The sequence below is a fragment of the Panthera pardus genome, unplaced genomic scaffold (genome assembly GCF_024362965.1).
Source record: "Panthera pardus isolate Hobbes unplaced genomic scaffold, ASM2436296v1 HiC_scaffold_8, whole genome shotgun sequence".
NCBI classification, from domain to species: Eukaryota; Metazoa; Chordata; class Mammalia; order Carnivora; family Felidae; genus Panthera; species Panthera pardus.
Window position 1 is genome coordinate 113,596,014 of NW_026527013.1, and position 20,512 is coordinate 113,616,525.

The 20,512-nt window shown below is 38.2% G+C and overlaps 1 protein-coding gene across 1 annotated transcript in view; it reads left to right on the top strand.

Annotated features, from left to right (window-relative positions):
• Positions 1-20,512, top strand: part of DNAH11 (dynein axonemal heavy chain 11) — a 358,971-nt gene that overhangs the window by 118,330 nt on the left and 220,129 nt on the right. Inside the window, exon 30 of the mRNA XM_053898599.1 lies at positions 2,771-3,004. Coding sequence (XP_053754574.1) covers positions 2,771-3,004 — 234 coding nt within the window. The remainder of the gene's footprint in view (positions 1-2,770; positions 3,005-20,512) is intronic.

Sequence of the window (20,512 nt, forward strand, 5' to 3'; positions counted from 1 at the left end):
CACATCAGTCCCTGGTTAGTTGTGTGCTCAGAGTTTCCCGTTTGCCCACATCCAGTGTGACTGCTGTGCTGTGCCAAACCTTGCCATGCTTCCCAGTTTCTGCTCCCTTGGCTTCAGCACGTCAGAGAGTCTCAGAAATGCTAGCAGTCGAGCTGGTCAGGAAGCATTGTCACAGTTTGAATGAGTGGACGCCAGAATGAAAAGCCAGTTCAACCCAGTGACCGAGCCTCCTATAAAGCTTATTGGTTTCGTCACAGAGAGTTTGAGGAAAGCAGCACCTTGGCAGTAAAGCATGTTTTAAAGAGGCTTGTGGTTCAGGATTGTGATGTGAATGTTGTAAATGGCTGCTCATAAATAAAGTCGACTGAATCTACCAGGCCGATGTCCCATACTCTTAATTACCACGTGCACAGACAGTTAAGGTAGCATATTCTCTTCTTGCACAGCCAAATACCTGAAAAATATTCTTAATGGTTAAGTGCAAGAATGGCTCATTATGATTTATGAAAGCATTCTTGGCGTTTTCAGATGATGTAGAGAAATTGCATCTTTTCATGATGATGCTTGAGCAGCTTGAGTTAATCCACAGAGTCATGGAGACCATAGCCTCCATTACAGAACTGTTCGGGTTGAGGCAGGTTCTTTGAATTGTCCCTTGCTGAAATGTGATGGGAGCCTTTAAAAAAAAAAAAAACAACAAAACAGGGGTTTTCTTTATTCCCCTCTGTTCCTTTTTAATATTGTACCAAGAAATCCTGCCAAATGAAGGGGAAGCAGATGGTGGAATACTTTGATTAAAATGTATTTTTTGATCTCTTGGGGTCTTTAGGATATTATTACAGTGATTAGAAAAAGTCACCATAAACTATCTTGACAAAAGTAACACGTGTTGCTGTCTGGTAACCTCCCCTGCAGACTGGTAAGCCAACTGGCGTAGTGCCCAGAAGGACGACAGTCCATTTGACGGATGTGGTTGTCACTAGCAGGAGCCCTTAGTATTGAAAGTTTTCACGGTGCTCTGATTTATTCTATATAAGCAATTTAGGCTCGAGACTCGAGCATATACCACATTCAGTCTCTAATTGCCTTTGTTTTATAAAAAGATGCTCTTTACGTCTTTCCCTCCCTGCGCTTTTATGATTGGTTCCTCCCAAATTAGACTATTTGTATTTTGTTAGATTAGTGTTTATTGAATACCTACTATGTGTCAGATGCTGGGTTAAATTTCTGGGGATCCAGAAATGAACAAGACATGTTCACCGTCTTGGAGGAGCTCTTAGTTTTCCTGGAAGAAATGGATAATTATAATGAATTATAATGAAGAAATGGATAATGATAATGGGAAGTGGTAATTGTTTTCACAGAGGGTTGGGAAGAGGCCGATGAAATATCAGAAAGGGGAGGGTTTGAGCCACATCGCATCAGTTTATTTCTCAAATCATGCTGAACGAAGTTGCCACTCTTGGCATATTCGTCTGAGCGCGAGGCGATACATCACCTTATATGTGTATTCAGTCTTCCCAGATGGACTGGAAAGTTCTTGAGAACAGGTGGCCATGTTGAGGACCTGGATCCCAGAGTACTCTGGGATATGCTCACATGCTGTCTGATTTACTGAAAGAACTAGTTGCTGGGTAACATCAAGAGTTGGGCTTAGTGACCCAGTTGGACTTAGTCATGGTGAGACTGGAGACCCTGAACTCAGGCATGTGATCAGTGTCCTGTTACGTAGTCAGAGGAGAAAGCTCTCAGGATGTTGGGCCCGCTGCCAGCCAGTGCTTCCTTTTTCTTTCAGTAGAGAAGGCTGTCAGCTCATCAACTACCTATCACTCTTTCCAAGTCCTCTAGAGAAAGATACTCTAGGAATGAATGTTTCTGCCATCTTCACAGAGGCAGACAAAGGAAACAGTTCTAACATTTTCACAATCTCATGTGGTCTTTGGAATTTATTTATTACAGTCATTTTTTATTGAGGTCGATTATTTGCAAATAGTATGTGTATTCTTTTTGTGATATAACACCCATGGAAACACATATGTGGGTAAATATAACAAAGCATATTTGAACATAATAGAAAACTGGGTAAAATATATTTGTGGGGGCAAAATAAACTTGGGTTTTTTTAAAACAAAGATTAACTTTCACAAGTCAGCAGTTGTCCTCTCTCTTACACTTTCCTGCTGTCTAATTTTTGACAAGTGTGAAGATGAGAGCCAGTAGGGAATATAATTAAGACACTTGCTGAAAATACTTTGTCTTAAGAGTAAGAAATAGGAGGATTTTAGAGAAGAATTTTCAGTATATTTAAAAATTATCAAAAAGAAACATTTAAAAAAAATCAATCTGCCATTATTCCCAAAGCTCTAGAATCTTACTCTAGCGTGTTACTCTGTAGATGGCTGTGATGTTTGGTTTCTCAGAACACTGTGCATTACTACAGGGGATCTCGATCCGGAACCCCCTTGTCTTCACACCTGAGAGACAGATAGTTGAGAACACCTGTGTTAAGGCTACAGAAAGTTACTGGGCCGTCTAGCAGGTGAAATGAGATGAGCACTATCCTGGGAGAGGACAGGTTCGTATAGGAAGGACTTCATCCCTTGTTGTTCGTCTTCCATTTGTGTTCTGCATCTTCCAGTTTTCTCTGTGGGTTTAAAATAAATCCACCCAAGGCCCCACCGTCCACATGGCCTTTGAGCCCATAGGAGGATGGAATTATCTCTCTTGCGTAGTTCAGCCTGTGCTAAATCATTTCATTTTGCTTCAAAAGGTGGAAACGTGGCTGCTGCAGCTTGAACACACTATGCAGGAAACTGTGCGACATTCCATCACAGAAGCCATAGCAGCCAGTGAGGAGAAACCAAGGGAGCTGTGGATCTTCGATTTCCCTGCTCAAGTTGCACTAACAAGCTCGCAGATCTGGTGGACGACAGACGTAGGGATAGCCTTCAGTAGGCTGGAGCAAGGCTATGAAACGGCCCTAAAGGATTTCCATAAAAAACAGGTATTTTATAGATTCATAATTTTGAGACTTGATGGGACTTGAAGAGGTAAACATTCATTCATTCATTCATTCACTCATTCATTCATTCATTCATTCATGAAGGGCCTTCTGTGTGCCAGGCACCATGCTAGGACTATTTCAGCAATCAGTTGTTTAACTTTTTCATTTTCTAGCTTTGCGTTATCCTTCTAGTTTGCTGCAGGGGTTAAAAAAAATCTCATCCATTATCCTCCAAAGCTCTAGTATGTCACAGATACCTAGATACTGTGCCTATTTCTTTGCTTCTGTGTAGGACTCTCTTCATCTAGGCTAATGATGTATTTATTACAAAATATGTACGTGATTTGAATGACTCAGAAAGATGGAGGGCTGTTCAGCAAAGACAGATGTTTTCATGTATTTTGGGTTTTGGTTAATTATAAGTCACAGATGAGCAATTTTGGAAAACAGCCTATTTTGAATTCCATGTTATTCACCCCAGTTAGGCTATGACCTCTACTTAAGCCTCCCATCTTAAGGTGAGCTCATAGTTGTGAAACAATTCAGAGATAAGGCCTTTCTGTCAGCTTTTAGATTAAGGGAATACTAGGCTTGAAAGGTATTTAAACATTAGTGTGTCTACCTTCTTGTTTTGAGTGGATCAAGTGTGAATCGAGAGTTATTAAGTAACTTGCCCGGTATCGTACAATGTGTAAGTAACACAGGCAGGGGCAGCAGAAGTCAGAATGCTTTCCACGTCTCTCCATTACTGGTCCTCCTAGCAGTACTTGTAACTCATTCCCTTAAAAATCAAATAGATTCAGAGAGGGAAGGATACTTGTAACGTTAACACATTCAGGAATTTTAGGTTTTAGAGGGTGCTGATTATTTCTTTTAATTTTGCTTTAATCTTGAGTGGAGACAACCTGATTCGTTCATGTTACTAAGAGTTTTTGTACTGTTTGCTTTGGGGGAGGAATATATTCTTGATAATCATCTTGAGGAAACTAGGGCATTGGTTTAAGTTACAGGATTAGATTTTTAAAAGTGGCTGGTTTCCTCCTAGAGTCAAGAGCTTTACAATTCTAGTTGCTGCCATTTGGATGAGGAAGCTAAGTAGTTAATTTTTTTTTCATCGACCTTAATAGTAAATTAAATTGCAATTAATTATATTATGGTTTTATTATAAAAATACCTTTCTGGTTAATTCATTGATATCTGTGCTTTATTGTAAGTATTTTCATTATCTGTGAAGTAAGAATTTTTAAAAATAGTTACAATATCCTTTTTTAAATTTCAGGTATAATCAATCATTGCTCAGACTTAAATTTTTCAACATAGATCCTCCTCCTCTATTTTTCCCTCACTTCATTTAATGGTCTCCTTGCTTCCAGTGTATCATTTTGTGTGATTATTAGGATATTCAATTGCTTAAGACCGTAAATGATATTTTATGGATATTTCTTCTATCAACTTTATTATTTTCGATTTCATGATTTCTTATTAATGTTTATTATTAAAAATTAAGAAGAAGAAAGTATGGGGCACCTGGGTGGCTCAGTCAGTTTAGCTTCTGACTCTTGATTTCGACTCAGATCATTATCTCCCTGTTCATGAGCTCAAGTCCGGAGCTGGGCTCTGTGCTGAGTGTTGAGCCTACTTGGGATTCTCTTTCTCCCTTTCTCTGCCCCTATCCTGCTCAAGCTCTCTCTATCTCTCAAAATAAGTGAATAAACATTTTAAAAAAAGATTTAAAAGTGTTAATTAAAAAAAAAAAAGAAGGGGCACCTGGGTGGCTCAGTCGGTTGAGCCCCCGACTTCATCTCAGGTCATGATCTTGTGGTTTGTGAGTTTGAGCCTTGCATTGGGCTCACTGTCAGTACAAAAGCCGGCTTCAGATCCTATGTCCCCCTCTCTCTGCCCCTCCCCTACTTGTACTCTTTGAAAACTAAATAAACATTAAAAGTGTTTCTAGGTATTTTTTTGATGAACAAAGTATAGATTAAAAAGGAAAATAACTTTCTTTCTTTTCTTTTCTTTCTTTCTTTCTTTCTTTCTTTCTTTCTTTCTTTCTTTCTTTCTTTCTTTCTTTCTTTCTTTCTTTCTTTCTTTCTGTTTATATCCAGGTCAGGTTGCATATAGTACAATAATGATTTCAGGAGTAGAATTCAGTGATTCGTCCCCTACATATAACACCCAGTGTTCATCCCAACAAGTGTCCTCCTTAATGCCCATCACCCATTTAGCCCATCCCCCCCACCCAAAACCCTTCCAGCAACCCTCAGTTTGTTCTCTGTATTTAAGAGTCTCTTCTTTTTTGTCTCCCTTCTTGTTTTTATATTATTTTTGCTTCCCTTCCCTTATGTTCATCTGTTTGGTATCTTAAATTCCACATATGAGTGAAGTTACATGATATTTGACTTTCTCTGAGTAATTTTGATTAGTATAATACACTCTAGTTCCATCCATGTTGTTGCAAATGGCAAGATTTCATTCTTTTTGATTGCCAAATAATAGTCCAGTGTGTGTGTGTGTGTGTGTGTGTGTGTGTGTGTGTGTGTGTGTGTGTATGCATGCCACATCTTCTTTATCCATTCATCCATCAATGGACATTTGGGCTCTTTCCATACTTGGGCTATTGTTGATAGTGCTGCTATAGACATTGGGGTGCATGTACCCCTTTGAAACAGCACACCTGTATCCTTTGGGTAAATACCTAGTAGTGCAATTGCTGTTTTGTAGGGTACTTCCAATTTTAATTGTTCCATACTGTTTTTCAGAGTGGCTGCACCATTTTACATTCCCACTAGCAATGCAAAAGGGTTCCTCTTCTCTGCATTCTCGCCAACATCTGTCATTGCCTGAATTGTTAATTTTAGCTATTCTGGTGTGAGGTGGTATCTCATTGTGTTTTTGATTTGTATGTCCCTGATGATGAGTGATGCTGAGAATTTTTTCATGTGTCTGTTAGCTATCTGGTTGTCTTCTTTGGAAAAGTGTCTACTCATTCTTTTGCCCATTTCCTCACAGCTATTTGTTTTTGGTTGTTGAGTGTGATAAGTTCTTTCTAGATTTGGGATACTAACCCTTTATCTGATATGTCATTTGCAGATATCTTCTCCCATTCTGTTGGTTGCCTTTTAGTTTTGCTGATTGTTTCCTTCACTGTACAAAAGCTTTTTATCTTGATGAGGTCCCGGTAGTTCATTTTTCTAAAGTTTGTTTGTTTATTTTGAGACAGAGTGTGAATAGGGGAGGGACAGGGAGAGTGCGAGAGTGCGAGAGTGCGAGAGAGAGAGAGAGAGAGAGAGAGAGAGAGAGAATGAATCCCAATGTGGGGCTTGAATTCACAAACCATGATATCATGACCTGAGCTGAAGTTGGATGCTTAACCAACTGAACCACCCAGGCACGCAATAGTTCCTTTTTGCTTTCGTTTCCCTTACCTCCAGAGTCCTGTCTAGTAAGAAGTTGCTGTAGCCAAGTTCAAAGAGGTTGTTGCCTATTTTCTCTTCTAGGATTTTTTTTAAATTTTAAATTTTATTTTTTAAAATTTACATCCAAATTAGCATCAAAAATTAAAATTAAAAAAATTAAAAATTAAAATTAAAAAAATTAAAAAGAGATTGTTAACTAATACAACTAGTTAGCATCTACTGAGAGGATCATGTGGTTCTTATCCTTTCTTTTATTGATGTGATGTATCACATTGATTGATTGCAGATATTTAATCTGCCCTGCATCCCAGGAACAAATTCCACTTGATCATGGTGAATAATTCTTTTAATGTATTGTTGTATCCAGTTGGCTGATATCTTGAGAATTTTGACATCCATGTTCATCAGGAAAATTGGTCTGTAGTTCTTTTTAGTGGGGGTCTTTGTCTGGTTTTGGAATCACGGTAATACTGGCCTCATAGAGGGAGTTTGGAAGCTTTCCTTTCATTTCTATTTCTTGGAACAGCTTGAAAAGAATAGGTGTTAACTCTTCTTTAAATGTTTGGTAGGATTCTCCTGGAAAGTCTTCCCACTCTGGACTCTTGTTTTTTGGGAGATTTTTGATTACTGATTCAAATTCTTCACTGGTTATAGGTCTGTTCAGATTTTCTATTTCCTCCCATTTCAGTTTTGGTAGTTTATATGTTTCTAGGAATTTGTCCATTTCTTCCAGATTGCCCAATTTATGGCATATAATTGCTCATAACGTTCTAGTCTTACTGTTTGTATTTCTGCAGTGTTGGCTGTAATCTCTCCCCTTTATTTCTTGATTTTATTTATTTGGGTCCTTTTTGTTTTTTATCAAACTGGCTTGGTTTTATCAACTTTGTTAATTCTTTCAAAGAACCAGCTCCTGGTTTCATTGATCTGTTCTATTTTTTTTTTTTTTTTAATAGCATTGATTTCTGTTCTAATCTTTATTATTTCCCATCTTCTGCTGGTTTTGGGCTTTATTTGTTGTTCTTTTTCCAGCTTTTCTAGGTGTCAGATTAGGTTGTGTATCTGAAATCTTTCTTCCTTCTTTAGGAAAGCCTGGATTGCTGTGTACTTCCCTCTTAGGACTGCCTTTCCTGTGTCCCAGAGATTTTTGGCTGTCATGTTATCATTTTCATTGGCTTCCAAGTACTTTTTAATTTCCTCTTTACTTTCTTTGTTAACCCATTCGTTCTTTAGTAGGATAATCTTTAATCTCCAAGTATATCTAGTCTTTCCAATTTTTTTTCTCTTGGTTTATTTTGAGTTTGATAGCATTGTGGTCTGAAAATATGCACGGCATGATCTCGATCTTTTTGTACTTGTTGAGGGCTGATTTGTGACCCAGTATGTGATCTATTCTGGAGAATGAAGGAAAATAATGTTTAGAAACCTTAACCATAGCACTCACAGATTCTCTTCCCATAGATAACCATGGATGACATTTTGGTACAGAGACATCAAAAGTTTTTCCTCTCTCTGTCTTTTTTTTTTTTTTTTTTTTTAATGTTTTTAATGTCTGAAGGAGAGAGATAAAGAGCATGAGTGGGGGATGAGCAGAGAGAGAGGAACACAGAACCACAGAAGCTCCAGGCTCTAAGCTGGCAGCACAGAGAGCCCGACACAGGTCCTGATCTCACAAACCCTGAGATCACGACCTGAGCCAAAGTCGGACGCCCAACTGACTGAACCACCCAAGTACCCTGGTCTCTCTCTTTCTATGTGAATGTGTAGACATCTCTCTCTCTCTCTCTCTCTCTCTCTCTCTCTCTCTCTCTCTCTCTCTCTCTCTCTCCACACACAAGTGTGTGTGTGTGTGTCAATGCCTAGCTATTTATATAAATAAATTTTTGTGCTGATATATATCCATGTATCTAAATCTACACAGAAAAAATAGTTTGTTGTTTTTTTACCTTCAAACATTATTACTTTATATTTTCACTCAATATGTTATCTACATTTTTGCTTGTCGTAAATTATATATGTATATAAATTGACACTAAAAACCACCAAATAGTATTCCTTTATATGGATATACCAGAATTATTTCCTGCCTCCTCTGGGTCTAGTCTGAGAGTCTGAGTGTTTAGGCGGCCCTATTGTAGGTTCTGTGGTTCCAACAGTGAAGGTCCTCCTTTCAGTGTGCTTGTGTTCTAGTTAACTGTTAATAGATCTTACCTCTTCCTCACAAGGACATTGCAAACCTTTATTCTGATCTCCATGTCCTATTTTATATGCTGCTGTTTAATTTTTTTTAATCAACCTTTACTTGTGTTACTTTATTATTATTTTTTTAATTTTTGAGAGAGATTGACAGAGTGTGAGCGGGGGAGGGGCAAAGAGAGAGAGAAACACAGAATCCGAAGCAGGCTCCAGGCTCCAAGCTGTCAGCAAAGGGCCCAACACGGGGCTTGAACTCACGAACCGCAAGATCATGACCTGAGCCACTCAGGCGCCCTGCTTGTGTTACTTTAAATCTTAGATTTATCAACATATTTAGCAGTGACTTCGCTCTTTTTTTTTTTTTTTTTGACCCCATTTCTTATTTTGAAATTCATTTCCTTTCTTCTTGTAATGTATCTCTTAGGGGGTTGTGAAGTGATGGATAATAAGTAGGACATTTTTTGATCCCTTTATTTTGATTTCCTTCTTCATATTTGAATCCTAGATTTCTTCTTTAAAAAATTTTTTTTACTATCTATTTATTTTTGAGAGCGAGAGAGAGACAGAGCATGAGCAGGGTAGGGGTGGAGAGAGGGAGACACAGAATCCGAGCTGTCAAAGCAGAGCTGGACGCAGGGCTTGAACTCAGGAACAGTGAGATCATGACCTGAGCCAAAGTCAGGCGCTTAATCCACTGAGCCACTCAGGCACCCTGAGGCCTAGATTTCTAAGTTGAGAATTACTTACTTTCAGAACTTTAAAAATATTGTATCATCTTGTGCCCATCATTGTTTTTGTACACTTTAGGTCAAATTATTTTTACTTCATAAGCAATCTGTCTTTGGTCTTTGGTTCCTTTTATAATCTTTTTCTTTTTGTGGTTCTGATATTTTATTCTATTGTATCTAGTTGTAGATTCCCCCCTGACCCCCTGCCCCCCCACCACTGCTTTTAAAATGTAGCCTGCTAAGGACTTTGTGAACTTCTTGAATCTTCAGTTACATGTCTGTCTTCAATTCTGGAAAATTTCTCTCCATTTTTTGTTTGATCGATGCCTTTTTCCATTTGCTGTATTTTCTTCATTTACAATTTAATCTGCTATATGTTGGGGTTTCTCATGCTGTCCTTCCTGTCTTTTAACCTCTATCTCATATTTTCAAACTCTGCATTATTTGTGTTGTAATTTAGGTACCTTTTTTTTAGGTAACTTTTTGAATAGTTTATTATTTGGTAATCTTTACATCCAACATGGGGCTCAAACTTACAGCCCCCAGTTTAAGAGTTGTGTACCCTACCATCTGAGCAAACCAGGACCCGCTCAGGTGATGTTTCAAATCTATCCTCCACATCACTGATATTTTTTTTCTTATAGGTTAATGATGAAGAAAAAAGAATCTAGGTCCAGATTATGTACGTTAAAATGTCAACTCATTAGCTGTGGTTCATTAGCTGTGTTGCCTTGGGTGTCTTAAATAACCACTCCGTGCCTCAGCGTCATAGTCTGTAAAACAGTAATAATAACAGTACCTGTATCACAGTATTGCTAGGATTACGTTAATGTATTTAAAACACCATTTAAAAGTGCTCAACAAAATTATTTTTTTAAATTTTTTAAATGTATGTTTATTTTTGACGGAGAGAGAGAGACAGAGCATGAGCGGGGGAGGAGCAGAGAGAAAGGGAGACACAGAATCTGAAACAGGCTCCAGTCTCTGAGCTGTCAGCACAGAGCCTGATGCGGGGCTTGAACCCACAGACCATGAGGTCGTGACCCAAGCTGAAGTTGGATGCTCAACCAACTGAGCCACTCAGGTGCCCCACAAAGTGCTGGACAAAATTTAAGTTAGCCATTGTTGCTGTTGTGAAATGGCAATAACAATGGTGTCTGACGTGATGCATAATTAATTTATTACCCCCACAATTTATCATAAAGATTTATTTATCATAAAGATTTTAAATCTACAAAAAAAAATGAATTGTATAATCATCTGCAAACCTAACACCAAGATTCTACAATTAACATTTTAGTTTATCATGCTGTCTGTGCTTCATCCACCCCTCTGTAGATCCCTCTTTCCACCTTTTTATCATTCATTTTAAAGGGAATTGCAGATGCCAGTAATCTGTACCTATAAACATTGCAATATAAATATTCCTTTTGTCAGTTTAAGTTTGATTATTATATCTCAATTTCCCAAATTTCTTTTTAGTTCTTTAAAAATCTCTTCAGCATGCCTTTTATTTTGTGTCTCAATTATTTTAAAGAGACCTTTTTAATAGTCTGATTTAGATTGTTCTAATGCTAGTTCTTTTAAGGCTGGTTATTCTGTTAAATTGAATTTGGTTTTTTTATGTTCATTTTTAAGTTTATCTAGGTTTGTTTTCTCTGTAGGAATTGTGTGTGCCACAGAGAGAGCATGTGTCTCTATTGTGTGTTCTTGTTTCTTCTAGGTTTCCACAGGTTTTGTGGATTCTGGATTAATTTTGTGGTTGATTACTCAGTTTAGGATTTTCAGATCCCTTGGCATAGGCTTGAGGTTTTGATATCTCCTAGGGGACTTTTTTCCTCTCCAAAAGCCCAAGATATTTCAGGCTTTCACCTTGCTTCTCTGAGCTGGGGGGTTTGAGTTTTTCTAGAGTCCTTTATTAGACTCTCTATGACTCTGAAGGTCTCAATTCTATGTCAGGGTCTCAATTCCAACTCCCAGCCTTGCTCAGGAAGTGTGAGAGACAGAAATGTGTTCCCGTGTAGCAGCTTAAACCTCAGTCTCTGGATGTTTGCATCTCTACCCAGATCCCACTTTAGGGTGCTGTGGTATTAGCATATTAGCCACATTCTACTGTTGTGCCTTTTGAGGCACATTCCTGGCATCAGGGACTATCACACACACACCCTGCCCCCCAGCCTCTTCTCTTCCTCTCATGCCCTTATCTCCTGCGGCATCTCTCATGTTTGACTGTGGACTTGGCACATGAGTGGATTTTTGCTTTATTTAAAATAAAGCAGTTAATAAAGGAGTTGCTCATTCATCTTAATCCTGTATGTTGCAGAGTATCTGTTGTTATTATTACTACTTAATCCGGGCCATTAGGTTATTTTTTTAAGTTTGGGCTACCATTAACAATCCTACAGTAAACAGCCTTGTATGTACGTACATACATACATGTTGCACATATTTTTCTTTATTTTTTCAGGATAAACTGCCAGAATTAAAAATGCTAGGTCCGAGTATAACTCAGTTAAGCCTTTGGAACATTGTGCAAATTGAATTTCCCAGTATCAGTGTATAAGTGTCCACTCTCTATCCTGTCAGCAACATCAAGTTGATTCTTTTTATTCTTATAACTAAAGGTGGTCATATCCCAGGAGCTTCAGCGTATTCCACTAATGAACAGAATTTAGGGTTTTTTTTTCCTCCCTTAAAATAGTTTAAAATTTTTTTACTTTAAGAGTTACATAATGCTTCTTTTTCATGTTGAAGGAGAAGCAGTGAAGAAGGTTGATGAAAAAGGTGTTTATCTGCTTAATTATGAAACACTTCCAGTACAAATTGAAATGTTTGACAGACCAGCCAACAGATGCCTTCAATACAGTGTTTCAATTTTGTAACTGATACTAATATGCATATTAGAGAAGCTAACATGTGAATATGGTCGAGGCTATAGTGTGGTTCCTGAGAAGTGTGCCCATCTACATTGAAACCTCTTCAGTGTTCTCTCTTTAAAAATGGATGTAACCATCTGCTGGAGTTTGTTTTTAATTAAAATTACTTGTGCTAATACTGTGAGCTGTTTTTAAAATGAACGTTATTCCTTTAAAATAGTTTCATTTTACAGCTGAGATCAGAGTTGGCTGTAATTAATGATCTACCTGCACAAGTAATTTCTTTGCTTAGTCCTCACCTGCAAATTGTAGTGAGACAAATTAACTAATTATTTTAACCTCTGTTTTTTCCTTTAGACATACTGTGATTTTATGTTAGATAATGTTGGGATTAAAGGCAAAAATACTGCATTTTGGATACACATCCTTGCCTTGCCAGAGTCTTTGAAAATACTACAGATAGAATAAATTTAATTCCTCAGCTTTGAGGGTTCCTTGGCAAAAGTCTTTTGTTTTGGCAGCTTGAGAGCTGGTAAGAAAGATTTTTTACTCTTCCTTTATTATTAAGCTGTGTGGAAATCATCAAAGAAGTGGAAACATTTTGGACTTGAAAAACTTAATTATTACTGTGCTGGGACATGACCCCGAGTTCTTTCAGTGGGACTCAAGATAAGTGATGTGAAACAATCCATCCCCCCCCACAAGGACTAAATAATGTATATAAGGAAGAAACTCTGATTTTGCTTCTTAAGGCCAATATTTGGCCTCATTTTTAGTCATTGACTGAGAAATTCTTTGAAAAGCAATTGAATACAATGTTGATAGTGTTCTTACCTTACTGCATGAATAGGGAAAGCCTCTGAAGCCTGAAGCTACCCAGTGTATACTGGACAGAAGTTTTTTCTTTTGCCTCTTTATAAAAGTGTGATTTCATAGCCTCGTGCTTTCTAATATAGCAGGAACCCATGAGGAGAGCAATACTCTCTACCTCTCCTCTCTATTAAAAGAAACATTTTCCATAATTTACCAATCTAGTAGGCTTTTATTCCATGATGCATGAATCAGACAGCATCCAGTTTAACAGGTAGAAGGAAGCACCAAAGAGCTGATAAGGCACCGGATTTTTATAGACCAAGTGAGCAGGAACAAGGAAATTATACTGGGCATTTGCTGCTAGGTTATGTCAGGGTTACTTTGCTCATATGAGACAAAGGGAAGTCTTGCACTGGTTCAGGTAACTTGTGCTGAGCTGGCAGGTGCTGACAAGTTGACCTAGGCCTGCCTTTCTGGGAAAGCTGAGCATAGAAACCTAAGTTTTGGTGTGCTGACACAGGGTTTAGCATCAGTGACTCCATCTTGGACTTAACTGGTTACTTTGACACAGCAAAAATTTTATTGCATGACCAGCAAGAAAAAAAAATCATATTGTATCTGGATATACTGAACTAGATACCTTGAGGAATGCCTAGAAGTTGATAACAGATGGAATTGAACTGATAATTAAGAGCAGGTAAAACCATGGGGCGCCTGGGTGGCTCAGTCGGTTGAGCATCCGGCTTTGGCTCAGGTCATGATCTCACGGTTTGTGAGTTCGAACCCCACGTCGGGCTCTGTGCTGACAGCTCAGAGCCTGGAGTCTGCTTCAGATTCTGTGTCTCCCTCTCTCTCTGCTCCTCCCCCACTCGTGCTCTGTCTCTGTCTCTCTCTCAAAAATAAATAAACATTAAAAAATAAAAATAAAAAAAAGAGCAGGTAAAACCACAGGTGAGACCTATTTAAAAAACTGTTAGAGTGATAAGCCTATTTTATCCAATGAAATTCCAGGGAAATTACACTCAGATTCAGTTAAAAAAAGACATGTAGGAGGGGTCTCTGGTCAGTGATAAGGAGTAAATGTAGACGAAATGGACTATTGGAAACAGTTCTGTCTCTTGTATATCCTGAGAGATTACCAGTGGGTCTGTTTGCTCCCAGGACAAAGCCCAGAGAAGTGCTTCATGAACACTGCGAGATACTTATTGAGGACTTCTGCTGTGACTACATCTTGACCCTAGAGATCTAGTTGGGCAGCTTTTTATTTGAAGGATGGGATAGAAATATTTTAGTCTTTCTGGGCTGTGTAGTGTATTTCACATCTACTCATTTTTGCTGTTGCAGTAGGGAAGAAATCATAGGCAATTTTTAAATACATAGGCATGATGGGGTTCCAATAAAACTTTATTTATAAAAACTGGTAGTGAGCCAGATTTTGCTAGTGGCTACTTTGGCTACATCTGTAGAACAGATACTGAAGTAACTGAAAATCTCTGCAGTGAGAGATATAAGAGAAAAAGAGTTTTGTTACCGATATATGCCATGTGAGTCCACTCTGATCCATTAATCCAAGAATTGTTTTTTTGAATAGACCATAACAATAAATTTTTGCAAGTTAAGAGAAGACAGGAAAAGAAAAGTTGGGGGTGGGGGGAAGGAAAAGAACTATAACTTCTTATGAGAAGAGATTTTAAAAAGACCATATAATCTGATGTGTGATTCTATGCTAAATGTTAAGTCAAAAACCTGGAATAAACAGGTGATTCTCCATGAACACTCTTTCTGAAATAGATTTTAAATGAGGTAGAAACTTGAGTAGACCAGTAACCACAGAAATAATTGAAACGGTAATTAAGGTTGTTGAAGTTGCATACCCACACCCTAAGTTGAGCCCTGCTCCAGTGGTTTCATCAGAAGTTTAAAAAAATAAAAGTGCCATTATATATCAACTCTTCTAGAGTGTAGAAAAAATGGAAAATCATTTTACTCATTTTACAGGGTGCTAATAAACATTGCAAAACACAGGCATTGATAAAATATGAGAGAAAACTCTGTTGGACAGTCTCATGAACTAACCTATCCTCTTTTTTGGTCTGGAGTTTTCACTTAACACTGTTGGAAGACAATCTATTGTGGGTCTCAGATTTTGTACATTTTTTGAGCAGAGGTACTTATTGCCTTTGTTCTAGACTATCTTCCCAAGAATGTTTGTATAACAAAACATTGTTAGAAGACAGTATTTTCTCTCCAGAGCAAAGGGCAGATTGGCTTACTCTCCAGTAAAATAAAGATAAAATCTTCCAGGGCAAAGGTCAGACATGCTTACTGTCTGTTAGAAAAGTTTAGGTTCCCTAAACTCAAGGTTCCTCTCCTATGACACAGCTCACAGCATTCACAAGCCTTATGTGGCTCTTTTGGGATTATCCTTGAAAAGCTGGGGGTCAGGAACTGGTGTAAATGTTGATACTTTGATACTAAATACTATTGCTCTAATGAACCCTCTTTTATCTGTGACTCAGAGGCTCTGTGTTTTCTGCCAGCATCCCTTAATGTCTGCCAGGCTGACTTTAGCATGCAAGTAGAGTAAAATCTCAGACCCGTCTCACTTCTTTAACAAGCATGTTGTTACATGTATTAGAAGTTCATTCTTTTTTGTTTCTTAGAATTGCATTGCATAACTATACCACGCTTTGTTTATTCTGTTGCTTGACCCTGGGGTTTCCAGTTTGAGGAGACTATTTCTAAAGCTGCTTGGAGCATTCTTATCCAAGTCTTTTGACCTATATTTTCCTTTCTCCTGGGTAAAGTATCTAAAAGTGAAATGGCTGAATCATACGAAAGGTATATGTTTACCCATTTTAAAAAAAACTGCCAGACAGTTCTCCATTCTTACATTCCCATTAACAAGGTGACACAATTCTAGTTGCTTCATATTCCGGCCAGTATTGGGCGTCATTAGTCTTCACAATTCTGGTGGATGTGAAATAGTCTCTCACTCTGTGTGTGTGTGTTTAACTTTATTTTATTTGAGAGAGAAAGAGAGTGCAAGAGGGGTAGGTAGAGAGAGAGAGAGAGAGAGAGAGAGAGAGAGAGAGAGAGTGAGTGAGTCAGTCCCAAGCAGGCTCCATGCTTAGCATGGAGCCCAATGCAGGGCTCAATCACATGGTTGTGAGATCATGACCTGAGATGAAATCAAGAGTCAGTGCTTAACCACCTGAGTTACCCAGGTGCCCCTGTATCACTGTGCTTTTAATTGGCTTATCTCTAATGTCTGAAGATGTTGAGGGGCGCCTGGGTGTCTCAGTTGGTTGAGCCTCTTACTCTTGATTTCGGTACAGGTCGTGATCCCAGAGTTGTGGGATTAAGCCCCTGTGTTGGACTCTGTGCTGAAATTGGAACCTGTTTGAGATTTTTTCTCCCTCTCCCTCTACTGCCCCACCCCAGGTGTGCTTGTGTGTACTCTTTCTCTCTCTAAAATTTAAAAAAAAAAAAAGATGTTCAGTAACCTTTCACATGTTTATTGGCATTCCTATATCTTCTGTTGTGCAGTATCTGTTCAAATAATTTGCTAGGTTTGTTTTTTTTGTTTTTTTTTTTAATTGGATGTTTGTCGTTTTATTGTTGGTTAGAGGATTTCTTTATTTGGTTGCAATTCCTTTGTCAGGAAATGAATGGACTGCTCATTTTATTAATGCTCATTATTAATGGGAATGGAATGTTTTCATTTTAATGTTTATAGTGTATCAAATTTTTCTTTGCTCGATACCTGTTATTTGTAAGAAATTCTTGTGTATCTCAGTGTTATGAAGATGTTCTCCTGTTTCCTTCTAGGAGATTGATGGTTATGGTTTTTTTCATTTAGATCTGTGATCCATACATCTTTTTCTTTTCTATTGTATTAACTTGGCACCTTGGTCAAAGTCAAATGAGTATATACGCAGGGATCTATTTCCAGACTGCCCTGTTGCATTCCTCTATTTTTGTGTTTTCATGCCAAATCCACACTGTATTAATTACCGTAACTTTATAGTAAGCATTAAAATCATGTTATATATAGCCTCCAACTTAGTTCTATTTTTAATTTTTTTCCCAAAATTTTTTGGATCATTCTAGGTTCTGTTCATTTCTACATAAATTATCATATTGTGTATTTATTTTTAGAAGCCTAATCTTTTATCCTAATTAAATTTTAACTGGAATGACATTCAGTATAAATAGGAATGTTGGAAGGGTGGATATCTCAACCATGATGAGTCTTCTCGAAGAACATGGTGTATGTTTTGACATAAGTTGTCTTTAATTTCTCTCAAAATATTTCTCTTGTTTTCAGTGTCAACGTGTTACACATTTCTTGCTGGACTTACTTTTAGATAGTTTATATGTTTTGATGCTGTAAACATATTCTAATCAATTAAAATTTTTCTTTCCTAATATTTGTGGCTCGTATATAAGATTGATTTTTCAATATTCACCATGTGTCTTAGGACTCTGCCAAATTTGCTTTTTAATTTTAGTCAGGTTTTTTTTTTTAAGAATTTCATAGGCTTTGCTGTGTCCCTGAACATATCATCTGTCAGTAATGACAGGTTTACTTCTTGTCTCCTATTCTTTTTTGCCCTTTATTTCCTTTTCTTGAGTTACTGACTTGGCTAGGACCGCTAGTGCAACGTTGAATAAAAGTAGTTACAGCAGACATTCTGGCCAGTTTCCAGTCTCAGGGAAGAAAGATTTCAATCTTCACCACTAAATATGATAGTAGTTACAGGCTTTTGTAGATGCCCTTTCTGAAATAGAGAACTTTTCTATTGCTGCCTACTGGGAATTTTTATCTTGAAGAGACCTTGACCTTGTTCAAATCTGTTAAGATTATTTGTGTGTCTGCCTCTTTTATTGTGTTACTGTGGTGAATTTTTGAATGCTAAACCAGTTTTGCATTCCTGAAATAAACTCTACTTGGTTATGATGTATTGTCATTTATATATGTGTATATGTATTTTTGCTGGATTTCATTTGCTAATATTCTGCCCAGAAATTCTCTATATATGTTCTTCAGTGATGTTTATCTGTAATTTTCTTAGAATACCTATGCCAATTTGAGGATCAGCATTATGTTCCTTAAAAGAAATTGAAAGTATTTTATTCTCATGTATTTTGTGAAAGAGTTTATGATAAAAACCACTGGCGATGCCATCTGGGCCTGGAGTTTTCTTTATGGAACTTTTTTTTTTCTTTTTTTTAAGTTTGTTTATTTATTTTGGGTGAGAGAGGAAGAGAGAGAATCTCAAGCAGTCTCCGCTCTTTCAGTGCAGAGCCCAATGTGGGGCTCGATCTCACGAACTGCGAAATCATGACCTGGGCTGAAATCAAGAGTCAGAGGCGTAACTGACTAAGCCACCCAAGGGCCCCATAATTCAATTTCATATGCATGCTGCTATGTAGCTTTTTCTTTTTTTCGTGTGTCCCTTTTGAAAGTTGTGTTTTTCAAGGTATTCATCCATTTCATTTAAGTCAACGACTGGCAAGTTACAGCCCTCTGGCCCAATCCTACCCAGTGCCTCTGTGTTTGGCTGCATTCACGCTGTGGTGGCTATGTGGAATCGCTGCGGTAGAGTCAAATATTGACTGTCTGCACCTAAGTTTTTAGATGTATTGACATGAATTGGTCTTTGTTTCCTGACATTATCCTTAGCACATCGGGAGGATCTCACATCATGTCCCTCTTGCATTCCTGGTGTTGGTGATTTGTGTTTTCTATCCCTCTCTTTTCTGTTTGTTTGGTTTTTTTTTAACGTTTTTTTATTTATTTTTGAGACAGAGAGAGACAGAACATGAACGGGGGAGGGGCAGAGAGAGAGGGAGACACAGAACCGGAAGCAGGCTCCAGGCTCTGAGCCATCAGCCCAGAGCCCGACGCGGGGCTCGAACTCACGGACCGCGAGATCGTGACCTGAGCCGAAGTCGGACACTTAACCGACTGAGCCACCCAGGCGCCCCTCTCTTTTCTGTTTTTAATCAGACTTTCTTTTTGTGTATCAGGTTTATTTACATTTTCAGAGAAGTAATCTTTGTGTTAATTTTTCTGTTGTTTTATATTTCACGTATTTCAGCTTTATCTTGATTACTTCCTTCTACTTACTTGAATTTGCTCCTCTTGTTCAAGTTTCTTAAGGTGGGAGCTTATTGATGTTACACCTTTTTCTTTTCTAATGCAAGGATTTGAAGGAAACTTTATAACTCGATGAAGAATATCTACCAGAAACCTGCAGAGAAAATCATGCTTAATGGTGAAACTTTGGAATCATTTCCATTAGTGTCAAGAATGAGGTGATTACCCTCGCTGTCTCTGACATTCATTGCTTAATTTTGTGGTGGTTTTACCAATACGATTAGAGGAGTAGTAGGAGATGAACAGTGGAAAGGAAGGCAACAAACGGGGCCACCGCAATGATCTGATAGTGTCAAAGGACTATGGGATCTAGTTTCTTTTGCAGTTTCCTTTGTTCCAGCTGAAATGAAAATCCGTTGTTTCTGATGCTGCTAAAGCTGAAACCTGGGTGTTTTTCAGGATTAGAGATCCTAGATGCTCTCATTATAAAACAAAAAGAATGTTACTTCTGTGTTACAACCAGTTGGGAAGGGATTGAGGGTTCTGGTAGCTCACCCCTCCACGCCCCCCCCCCCCCCCAAAAGGGCTATAGTAGTTACATTGCAATATTCACTTTGGTTTGCTGAGGACCATGAGCTCAGATCTTAATATCTCTTCTCAGAGAAGAGCCCTTCCAGCTTCATGGCCACCACGGCTGGGCTGTGCCTAGGTTGGGAAATCTGCCATGTCAGATGCCCAGATGCCCACAGTCAGAAATTGGAGCCCTTCTGCTGCAAGGAAGATGTTCTTCTTCTTGTGTTGCCTTATTTAAGCCTGTAGCATTTAGGGACCTGGTTCTTTAGGTTCCCATATAGGTTCTCTTAATGGGGTACCACCACAGGAGTTGGGTCTGGACAAAATGGACAGTCAGCTACCACCTGTATCAAGAACCATTCCTTTTCCTGACCTTGAGTCTGCTGCTTTCTTTGCCTGACACCTTCTTTCACGGTGAGCTCACCATCATCCCACCAGGCAGGTGGCCCTCTTTTTGAACACCTTAGTGTCTTAGACATTTGTGGCGTAGAAACCTCAGTGGTGGTCATGATGCATGTGGCTTTTTTGGGAAGTGTTTCCATTTTTAACCAAATAAGAGAATTCGTAAGTGGTGGATACCTACTTATTTCTGCATGTCAGCTCTTCTCTGGCCAGGATGAGCTGATAATGAATATGCTATCCATGTGGGGAAGTTTTGTGTTTTATTTTTATTTTTTTTTAATTTAACTTTATTTTTTATTTTTTAAAATTTACATCCAAATTAGTGTATAGTAAAGCAATGAGATTCCTTAATGCCCCTTTACCCATTTAGCCCATTCCCCCTCCCACAACCCCTCCAG